We start from the raw sequence: 12,041 nt of genomic DNA, 5'->3' as shown, positions 1-12,041 counted from the left end.
AATCAGAGACAGATCAACTGTCCAGAAATATTTTACAAGAAGAGTTCTCTATTCCTCTGAAAACAACAAAATACCTTATCCCACCAGACTTGAAATCCTAGGCTTAGAAAACTTGGAACTCCGTCGCCTTCGACAAGACCTAAGTTTAACTCATAGAATCATCTATTGTAATGTCCTTCCTGTTAAAGACTACTTCAGCTTTAATTGCAATAATACAAGAGCAACCAATAGATTTAAACTTAATGTTAACCGCTTTAATCTAGATTGCAGAAAATATGACTTCTGTAACAGAATCATCAGTGCTTGGAACACTTTACCTGACTCTGTGGTCTCTTCCCATAATCCCAAAAGCTTTAACCAAAAACTTTATAATATTGACCTTACCCCATTCCTAAGAGGACCATAAGGGGCGTGCATAAGAGCACAAACGTGCCTACCGTTCCTGTCCTATTGTTTTTCTTTTTTCTTCTTCATATATATATTGTTGTGACAAAATAAATAAATAAACAAACAAATAAATAAATAAATAAATAAATAAATAAATAAATAAATAAATAAATAAATAAAAAGATAGCGAGGAACATACTGGGGTTAGTTTGATTACTCAAATGGGTGTTCGTTGACTGGCAAAGACAGCTATTTTGTTGAATGCATAAAATTCACTAAAAAGTATCAATGTTGCCTAAGCTCCAAAGGTTTGCCTACCTATGCTAAATGGTTCTCATAACAGGAAATTTGTCTAAGTTTGTTCCTTTATTGTTTACTGAAATATTCATTGATTACAACTTTGAAGTTCTCAACCCCCTGGCCATGGCCCACTACCGGCCTTGAGCCTTTTGGAACCAACCCACGGAACAGGCAAGCGAGCCCACAGGCATCATCCACACTCTGCGAGCAGCAGACGAGTGTGTGTGCGCACCCACTCCACTTGCAAAAGCAGTGAGCGCATACATCCCCTGCTCACGCAAACGCACCCCCCTTCCCGTCATCGGTCTGCAAAGCTGAAAAGATTGGGGAACTCTCTTTTACAATACATTTTACAGCTAAATAAAGAAATAAAATAGCTGCTGGAATTTTGTTTTATACTGTATCTAACAACAGCTCCAAGACTTCTATACACGCAGAGATGAAAGGACACACATATATCCAAAATGGAAGAATGGAAGCTGAGGGCAGAAATGGTGAAACTGACTGCTTTGATTAAAGAAGAGACCTTATCTAGCTTCATTTCTACTTGGAAGCCATTTTTTTTATTGAAACTGAAAAATATATATATGATATTTTAATTTTAGGATTTGAAGCTTAGGTAAGTTTGGTGATAGAACTATTGTTTGTTATGGTAGATTCTAGTTCAAAGAGTCATTGATTTATATTTTTATCTAAAAATATAAAAAAAGTCCAAAGTTCCATTTTTATAGCTTTTTTCTTTTTGTTGTTCCTTGCATTCCCTATTTTCTTTTTATCACATTTTCTCTTTTTAATTCCTTTTCTTTGGGTTTTTTTTTTTTTGGTATTTTATACTTTTTTCAAATTTAATAAAGTTTTAAAACCAAAAAGTGTGTGTGTGTGTGTGTGTGTGTGAGAGAGAGAGACAGAGAGACAGAGAGACAGAGAGACAGAGAAAATGAATATCAATCTGGTGGGGTGGCTAAGGTGCTGGACTAGAAACCGTGAGACCAAAATTCTAGTGCACCTTTTAAGCCAAAAGTGGTTCAATGACATTGGGCCAGTCATTCTCCTTAGCCCAAACTGAGAAATAAAAAACGAACAACATTAAAAAAAAATGTTTTAAAACACCCACCAACCCTTACTGGACCAGATTATGGTTTATAACCTTCAGTGAAAAGGCTTTCATCCAGGAGTGAATTGATTTGGATTGAAAATAACAATAGTGATAAGCCTATGTATTTTGTGTCCATACCTACTAAAGGTCTGATTCAAAGGGAAGCTTTCATAAATGTTCAGAAGGGCATCAGTAAGAAACTTCTCTTTTTCGTACGCCTTCTCATAGTGCAATACATTTATTGAGATGGACTAATGAGATTGCCCAGATTTACACCAAAGAAACTTTAAAATTGGTTATTTTATTTTCACTCCTTGCTCATTTTCCTGTTGGATTTGATTTTTATTTTCTCTTTTGCCACCGGCATATACCATATTGATGTAAAATACTTTCATTGTGTCTTATTGTGTCAATCATGCATTATCAATTTTATGTTTTCTATTTTTCAAGCTGCTTGTGTGTCCAACTGCATTCTCTAAGTTGCCTGCTTTTTTGTTGTACGCCAGTTACACCAAGAAGGAGATCCTTGCCCCGGTCATATCTTGTATGGACTATTGCAATGTGCTGTACATGGGGCTACCCTTGAAGAATATTTGGAAGCTTCTGCTAGTACAGAATATGATCATGTGATCAATTTTGGGCTCCCCAAGTACGATGCATGTAACATCTTTGCTGTGGAGCTATGCTGGATGCTAATTTGCTTCCAGATCTAATTCAAGAAGTTAATTTACCTTTAATGTCCTTCATGGTATTGAGCCAGGCTACTTGAGGAATCATCTTATCCCTAATCAATTACTGATTAGGGATAAGATGATTATCCCTAATCAATTGATTATCAAATCAATTCACTCACCTGGACAGGTAGAGAATGAATGTTATGGACCCTCTGGAATATCCTCCCTCCAGGGTGAGGCAGGCCTTCACTTTCCTGGCCTCTGAAGGAGGAGTTTGAAGTCCTGGTCCGGCAAGTTTGCATGAATAGCACGCAACCCTGGTGATGGCTGGTGCCTTAATGAACCTGCCCCCATCTTTTAACTTATTTTATTTGTGCTTTTAATTGGCTCTTTTTATAGATGCATTGCATTTTTATTTGTTTTTTTAGGCTTTTGTATTTTTTAATTGTACACTGCCCAGAGTCAGTGGGTGGTATCTAAATTTGACAAAGGCATAAATTTTGAAATTATATGGAAAAAGATGTAGATTGGATTCACCCGTGGGTCTCTGCATGCAGTTAAATAAGAGTTTTCAGAAATCCCAAAGTGTATGGGTTATAAGGACGGAGGGAAAATTTGTTTAACAGTTGATTGGCTGTGGTCAATTAGCAATGAAAAATTCAACTAAGATCAAGTCAGTGTGCAAGAGTTCTGAAAAACTAAAATCCATGAAAAGATTTATGTGGGAACCTGCAAAATAGCCAATAGTATAATGTTTGATTTGCGTGTGTATAAGTGCAATCTAGGGGTATCTATATTTCAAATAGGGACAGAATTCCTATAGTTGCTCTTACGAAATAGTTCATATTTTTCATTTAGACATATTAATATTTATAGTTGCTGTTTCTGTTTTTAGAGAAGTTGGATAAGCAGCCCAAAGATCTATTCCCGACTATATAGAGAGGACTGTGAGACCAATCAAGTATTTTCACAACCTGAAGAAAAAGAGACTGCACGAGAAACATAGCTTTTAAAGCATCAAAGGCCAAAGACAAGATTTGCTCTTACCTCTTTTTCACAGTTGGAGTTCAATGTAAGCATGGCCATAGGGCTGTTGGGTGCACTGCTTCCAGTGCCTGGTGGCATAACGTGGTCAACGGGCTGATTTGGGCAAGGTAAGCTTAACGCCTGATTGTTGTGCTTATTTGCTAACGTAGTTGAGAGGTATTGTTTGACTTGTTGCCGTTGAGCTTGTTGGATGTGGTACTTGGTGGGGTTTTCCAGGTGAGTCTGCACCTGTGGACACAGAAAGAAAAGAGGCAGCTTCTCATCAGTGCTTGGGAATCCGAATTGCTCTGAATATTGTGTCCATAAAAATTTATTATTATTTTATTTATTATTTATTATTCAAATTTGTATACCGCCCTATCTCCCGAAGGACTCAGGGCGGTTCACAGGCACATAAAACATTATATATACAATTAAAATAACTATTATATATACAATTAAAATAACTATTTATCCATCAGTTATCTAATACTGATTTTTTTCCCCACATGAAAACAAAGTTACATGTAGAAGTAAAACATGTATATTAGTGTATATGCATTGTTTAAAAGTCAGGAATTATTGTATATTATTATATAACAGACAGAACCCTGCAGATCAATACTTAAATATCAGTAATTTATAAAACTTAAATAATAAGCTAATTACCAGAAAAGTATAAAATATACATTTTCTCAATAAAATCTGTTGATACACATACACTTCATAAAATGCATGCAAATAATTGCTGCATTTTAAAATTGTTGGAGCCCTCTGGACTTGAACAGTTATAAGAAATGTGAATAAATAAATAAAAATAGAGAATGATATTCAGAAGTCTTTTTAAATGTCTTTGCTACTGTTACAAAAAGAAAAAAGAAAACACTTTCTCAAAATCCTGAAAATGTATACCGTTATAGATACAATGCTTAAACATTTACTTTATGTTTTTCATCACTCTGAAATAGTTTTATTTGACTCAATTGCTTTTGTGGCATTCAACTAGTCTATGAAAAAAACAAACATGATGCTATATTAAAAACAGTGTTTTCCACTTCTCTACAAATATTCATACTGCAAATACATTTACTATATTTATTAAGAAAATATCCCTTGTAATCTTCTCTAAATTCCATTGTACGATAGGTATGCGAAAATGCATGTACCTTTAGTCCTGTTGAAATAAATAGATTTAGGTATCTTTAAGTGGAAAAATGGTTGAAGCACACAGAAAAAAGGAAAGAATGAACGAATGAAGAGAGAGAGGGTAGGAGAAGGAAGGAAGGAAGGAAGGAAGGAAGGAAGGAAGGAAGGAAAGAAGGAAGGAAGGAAGGAAGGAAGGAAAGGAGAGAGAGAGAGAGAGAGAGAAAGAGAGAAAGAAACAGAAAGAAAGAGAGACACACAGAGAGAGAGAAACACAGTGACAGAGAGAGAGAGAAAGAAAGAAAAAGAAAGAAAGAAAGAACAAAAGAAAGAAAGAAAGAAAGAAAGAAAGAAAGAAAGAAAGAAAGAAAGAAAGAGAAAAACTCACCTGATAATGATTATACTCAAGCATTTCCAGCATGGCATTTATATAGTCCTAGGAATATCTGGCAACTAGTTGGACAATTTTCATTTTATTTTCTGTTCTACCAGTTCAAAGGCACAACGATGGATGAAGCATAAACAAGTTCTCCAAATATGGCACAATAACTTGGACATTACATCTCAGGCTTCTAATAACCATAAACTAATTTGCTATGCATGTAAAAAAAATTGGTTTGCACAGGGAACCTTTTTGTATTTGTGTGTAGATGTGTTTGTGTGTTTGAGAAGCTACGTAAATTTAGCTTGGAAATTTTAGTGCTATTTTTTTTTCCACAGCTTTGACGTCACATTTTTTTTCACAAACATAAAAGGCCCTTTTAAAGTGATGGGTTATCAAAGTCAGATTGATTATTTGCTTCAGGCCAAATAACTATTCAGCTTTCGTTCCAGTCATACTAGCAAACAATGACATTTTTCTTTAGTAGTATGATTACTTGTTTTAGGCCCACAGTTAAGATGACATTGCAGAAAAGCTACTGGGTCAATTTGTTTGCCTTATTCTCTACTGTTGGGGAAATATTGCAATCTCTTGATGAGAGGATGCTGGCTGTTATCAGAGCCTCCATGTTCTCACAATGGCTTACTGTCTTCAAAACATGGCTGCGCTATGCCTCTTACCATGCACTACTGCATCTTAAAATTAAGGCTGACATCATCTTTGTAGGACACTACTTGCCTCATGTGTGTTCTGTACAGTTGAAGGGCTGTTTCACACAACAAGCTAACATCTCTGTTTGAATTAACAAACCTTAATAGTATAAAATGTGATCTAACACATAAACCATGTTACAGCTTAATGTGGCATTCTGATACTCTGAGCCACAGATTGGGCTCTTCAAGTGCATGGAACCACTGGCTATTTAATTCTATGTTAGCATAGTTAGTGAATTCTGTGAACCCAGCTCTTTTGCCCAATACATCATACGGGTAACTCCTTGACTTCACAATCTTTCAAAGCTACAATGGCATAGAAAAAAGTGACTTTCAGCCAGTCCTTGTACTTATGACCATCCCCAACATCATGGGATCAAAATTCAGAAACCTGGCAACTGGCATGTTTATGATAGTTGCAGCATTCCCAGATTGTGCGATCGTCATTTGCAATCTTCTCAGCCAGCTTCCAACAAACCAAGTAGCAATAGCACTTAGACTTCTATACTGTTTCACCGTGCTTTTGCAGCCCTCTCTAAGCCAGGGGTCTCCAACCTTGATCCCTTTAAGACTTGTGGACTTACACTCCCAGAGTTCCTCAGCCAGCTTTGCTGGGTGAGGGACTCTGGGAGTTGAAGTCCACAAGTCTTAAAGGGACCAAGGTTGGAGACCCCTGCTCTAAGCGGTTTACAGAGTCAGCATATTGCCCCCAATAATCTGAATCAATCATTTTACCCACCTCGGAAGGATGGAAGGCTGAGTCAACCTTGAACTTGGTGAGATTCGATCTACCAAATTGCAGGTAGCCCGCAGTCAGCAGAAGTAGCCTGCAGTACTGCATTCTAACCACTGTGCCACCACGATTCATATGGAGGAAGTAATAGATGAAGCCAGATTTGCTTAATAACGGTGCAGTTCACTTAAAAATAGCAGTGAGTCACTTAACAACAGCAAAAAAAAAAAAAGGTTTCAATAACAGGCATGAATCACTAAACTGCCTTGCTTAACAATAGAAATTCTGGTCCCAATTATAGTTGTAAATCAAGACTACCAAGATATATGTTCTGCCTTGCCTACCATCTTGGAAACGAATGCTTAAGGATTCTTTAAGTACATCCAACCCAACTTCAATTTACACCAAAGTCTATAAATTTATAGTCCCAAAATAACTGCTGCAGACAATGCTTGCTATGAGATACAAAAACTGAGGTTTTAATATGTCTAAAGGATATCAGGTTGAGGGAAGTCAACAAAAGATGATCTGCCCCAAACCTTGTCCTCTAGGACTTCTAACAGTGCACCCAGTACCACTATAACTGGGTCCTTCTATCTTGCTATAAGTCCTCTTCTTTTTTCCCTTTTCCATCATTCCCATCAAACTAGGGAGATAGGTGTTCACAGCATACAACAGCTTCTATTAAAATTTACTACTACTGGTAGTGGTACTAGCAGCAGCAGCAATTCTAGTGGTAAATTTCTACATTGCCATCATTAAAGAGCTGTGATGGCACAGGCTACTTCTGCTAACTGCCAGTTGCTGGCAGTTTGAGTCTCACCAGCTCAAGGTGGATTCAGCCTTCCATTCTTCCAAGATTGGTAAAATGAGGACCCAGATTGTTGGGGGCAATATGCTGACTATTAGAGAGGGTTGAAAAGCACTGTGAAGCGGTATTAAATTGTTAACTTCCAGATATGTGCGGCACAAGTGCAATGCCTATAGAGCATATCTATAATGGCTTATGAAAATTTCTCTACTTTCTAAATTAATTCTCATCCAAAACATAGTACTCTTCTCAATAAAAGTCAGCTTCGACCAGTTAAAACATCATCAACTAAAATTTCATCCGTTTAAACACAGAGGTTTTTTTGAGGAAATTTTTGGAGCTTTTTCAAATGAAATCACCATATTTTAAGAATTTTGAAGTTGTCCTGTCTTGTTAAGATGCAAAGTGATTTCTTTCATTCTGGGAAGGAACTTGATATTGACTACAGGTAGTCCTTGACTTGAAACCATTTATTTAGTGACAGTTCAAAGTTACAACAGCGCTGAAAAAGTGACTTATGACTGTTTTTAACACGACCGTTGCAACATCCCCTTGGTCATGTGATCAAATTTCGAGTGCTAGGGAATTGGCAGGTATATGTGATGGTTGCAGCGTCCAGAGGTCATGTGATCACCGTTTGCGACCTTCTGACAAGCAAAGTCAATGGGGAAGCCAGATTTACTTATGAACCGTGTTACTAATTTAACTACTTCAGTGATTCACTTAACAGCTGTGGCAAGAAAGGTCGTAAAACTCACAATTGTTTTGCAACAGAAATTTTAGGATCAATTGTGGTTATAAGTCAAGGACTACCTGTAGTCTTAGGAAACTCAAGAATTGGATCTATAATAAGCAAATAAATGCAAAAATAAGACATAAAAATCTAACTTCTTTTTGCTTCTATTTTTAATATCGCTATTTTGTTTTCTTTTAAAATTACAAACAACTATATATTTGCATGCTGGATTAGCCCTCCTGATGAAGAAATACACATCATGCATTTGCTGGTTTCAATTCCTTTTGAAATTTGTAAGAACAAATCCACCCAAAGTTCTAATAATGGTGTACTTATAAAGTTAGGATAGTAATATCTCAATTCATCTATTTACATTGCCAAGCTCTGAAAAATATTTCAATATTAGTACAAAATACGCTGTACTAGAAAAAGTCGATTCATTTTGTCCCCATGTTCAGAAAGGATATTTGTATTTTATTCAGAGCAAATTAATTTACTAACATTATTAATAATTCTAAACTCTTTTCTAGTCCTAGAAACCCAACCCTATTTAAAAATAACCTTATAATTTTCAATTAGCATGTGACATTCTGTTTGTACTTAGTATAAAATCATAAATGACCCCATTTAGAAAAACGAACACGAACTTTAATTTATTAAGCTAAGAAAACCTTATAAAGAAAAATGTCACTTTTAAATCCCAGCCAAGTTTCTTCATGTCATTCAGCTAACAGCAGTAAGCAAAGAATCATATCATACTTCAAGTAAGACAGTTACTGTTCAAAGCGGAGGAAGTTTAGAAAAACGAACTTTTGTTCCTATAATGTTGCCTTAGGGACTGAGATTTATAATCATAAAAATCAAATACTTTTTTTAGCTTTTACTCTCATTTCAATGGAACTTTTGTTTTAAAATGTCATGGGATCAAAAATTAAAAGTTTTTAAAAAAGATTTTAACAATCAGCAAGGCCAAAATACAAATTGTACCAACCTACAATAGTACAATAATTGAAAATTGTTTCAGAGGCTACTTGGGACTTTTAAGTTTAGTCCTTGTTTTACAAAACAACAACACCACAACATAATGTTAGGAACAGATTATCACCATATTAAAGACTGGGTATTTTCAATCTGCAGATATTCACATAATTTTACAAAATTCAAAATTCCTGTCTGCTTCTTAAGTATGGGTGCTTTGACTTATGACCAATGGAACTTATGACCTATCAGAAAAAGAAGACTTAACAACCCTCAGCAGTGGTGAGATCCAAATTTTTTTACTACTGGTTCTGTGGCTTGGTAGACGTGGTGTGGCTTGGTGAGCATGGCAGGGGAAGGATACTGTAAAATCTCCATTCCCACCTTACTCTGGGGCCAGCCAGAGGTGGTATTTGCCGGTTCTCTGAACTGCTCAAAATTTCTGCTACTGGTTATCCCGAACCTGTCAGAACCTGCTGGATTTCAACCTTGACCCTCACCCAAAGTTCCAATGGCCTCCCCCTGGTTTGGCGCTTAGCAACATGGCTGCATTTACAACCATTTGCAGCATCCCATGATCATGTGATTGCATTTTACAATGGTTTGGTAAAAATTGACACTTCTGGTTTTTGGCAAAACCATACCTATAGCAAACAGTGGGTTCACACTTATGACTGTGGCATGTGCTTAATGACCACAGCATTTGCACTTGCAACTGCTACGTTTACATTTGTGACCAGCACTTTTGCTTAGTTATGCTCACTGCAAAAAACATAGTAAAATTGAGTATGTCACGTGACAAAAATGTGACAATGTGAGTTTGACACACTTGTACTAAGGCATCAAGACCTCACACAGCAATCTAAGGCATTTCCAAGTTAACAGGACAGTGCATAGCTTGTAGTCTCCCAAATACCTAAAAAAATGTCCTTCATTCTGTGTGATCCTATATCACTTTTATAAGACAGTTGAAAATCTCTACTGGAGAATGTGAGCAATAGTTATAGACAAGTTTTTCCTGATGCTTGAAAAGAATGTAAATGTAAAAGAGATGTCAGCAGAACGCAAAGTGATGAGATACTATCACAGATGCCATAAAAGTATGTCTTTACAACAAGTTGGGCCGCGGTGTGGCTCAGGCTGTAAGAAGCCTGTTATTAAACACAGCTGCTTGCAATTACTGCAGGTTCTAGTCCCACCAGGCCCAAGGATGACTCAGCCTTCCATCCTTTATAAGGTAGGTAAAATTAGGACCCAGATTGTTGGGGGGGCAATAAGTTGACTTTGTATATAAATATACAAATAGAATGAGACTGTAAGCCACCCTGAGTCTTCGGAGAAGGGCGGGATATAAATGTAAATAAAAAAATAAATAAGACAAGTTAAGGAAGCGGCAATCCCATAAACTGATGTCCATTGGATCACAAAGAATCACCAATGACTGCACAAATGAGCAACAAACCAATTCCAGCCACACAAGAAGAGACAATTGAAAGGAAATTAAGTCACTGTTATTTTCTCATCCTCTTGTTCAATGTGGGATTGAAGTTTGAAGATGGCAGTTTGTATGTAAATAGCATATATCATAAAGGTGGCATTAGAGAGTCAGTTTTAAGGAAAGCTCTCAATGCTCTGTCCTTCCATTTGTACCATACCCATTAAGATTCTTTTAATATGCTTACTAATGGGGGAAAATAGAAAAGAAAAATATGGATCACATATTTCAAGCAACTTGAACAGCTCTTTACAAACAAATAGAGCAGTGGTGCAGTGATTAGAGTGCAGTACTGCAGGCTACTTCAGCTGACTGCTAGCTGTAGTTCAGCAGTCCAAATATCACCAGGCTCAAGGTTGAGCCAGCCTTCCATCCTTCCGAGGTGGGTAAAATGAGGACCCAGATTGTTGGGGGCAATAGGCTGACTCTGTAAACCACTTAGAGAGGGCTGTAAAAGCACTATGAAGCGGTATATAAGTCTAAGTACTATTGTTATTGCTAAATAGAATTGGAGCATATACAATGTATCATAACACTTTAGGATCATTCAAGCTGAATATCTTTTTTTTTAAGTTTTGCGTCATGTTTTTCACACAACCGTTTTAAACTCCCCATGATCATGTGATCAAAATTCAGATGCTTGGCAATTGGCACATATTTATGACAGCTGCAATGTCCCAGGATCACGTGATCACCTTTCGCGACCTTCTGACAAGAAAAATTAATGGAGAAGCCAGATTTACTTAACAATAATTTGATTAATGTAACAGCTACAGTGATTCACTTAACAACTGTGGCAAGAAAGGTCATAACATGGGGCAAACTCAATTAAAGTTTTACTTAGCAATAGAAATTTTGGGCTCAATTGTGGTAAGTCGAGGACTACGCAAGCTTATTCTTGAAAGACAAGTCTGGAAAGCAAAGCATCTGAGAGAGAGCAATCAAATGGGGAAAAAATAGTACATCCTTCCTTTACATTTGTATTCTAGATGCTTTTCTTCCAAATATTTATGCATCGTATTATTTAAGGGTACAGGAAAAATGTTCAGTTGTGCTGAGTTGTGTGTGTTTTACTAAAATGGCTACCATGGGATCTTGTCCATTTACAAAATGTCTACCATGGGAGACAAGTCGTTAGTAGCAATTTACCAGACGATAACCACCATTGAGTCCAAACATCTCCTATAGGATTTTTCCAACTTTAACTTTGTCCTTTTTCTGGACAGTTGAGTATATTTCTAAGCAAAGCACCAGAGCTATCGGCACTCATAACTTGTATTCCCCCCAGAAAGTAGAAGAGACTCATTCAGTCCGAAAAACAGTTTGTAAACAAAGATGACAATGTTGGATGAGGCAATGATTTGTTTGCCAAATACACCACTAAATATAAATTGTTATTTTTTTTAATAATAATTGGGTGGGTTGTTGTCTTCTTAAATTGATAAATCCTATGATAAAGTAGACCAGAACCTACTACTAGATAAAGTAGAAAAATGTGGGTTAGACAGTACCACCACCAGATGGATTCGTAACTGGCTGACCAACAGCACTCAACGTATAGTCCTCA

General features: G+C 36.6%; 1 protein-coding gene across 4 annotated transcripts in view; it reads right to left on the bottom strand.

Moving 5' to 3' along the window:
* The window catches only part of LOC131189686 (microphthalmia-associated transcription factor), an 85,429-nt gene that overhangs the window by 27,138 nt on the left and 46,250 nt on the right, over window positions 1-12,041 (bottom strand). For 2 of the 4 annotated variants that reach the window (XM_058165973.1, XM_058165972.1), the window contains exon 2: window positions 3,505-3,732. In XM_058165973.1, the coding sequence (XP_058021956.1) occupies window positions 3,505-3,732 (228 nt within the window). Of the gene's footprint in view, window positions 1-3,504; window positions 3,733-5,014; window positions 5,269-12,041 lie in introns of those variants that run through there. The other 2 variants (XM_058165971.1, XM_058165970.1) reach the window with 2 other exon arrangements.

This window comes from Ahaetulla prasina, chromosome 2, assembly GCF_028640845.1.
Source record: "Ahaetulla prasina isolate Xishuangbanna chromosome 2, ASM2864084v1, whole genome shotgun sequence".
Taxonomy (NCBI): domain Eukaryota; kingdom Metazoa; phylum Chordata; class Lepidosauria; order Squamata; family Colubridae; genus Ahaetulla; species Ahaetulla prasina.
Note: the sequence above shows the minus strand (reverse complement) of the source record. Positions and strands in the feature narration are given on the sequence as shown.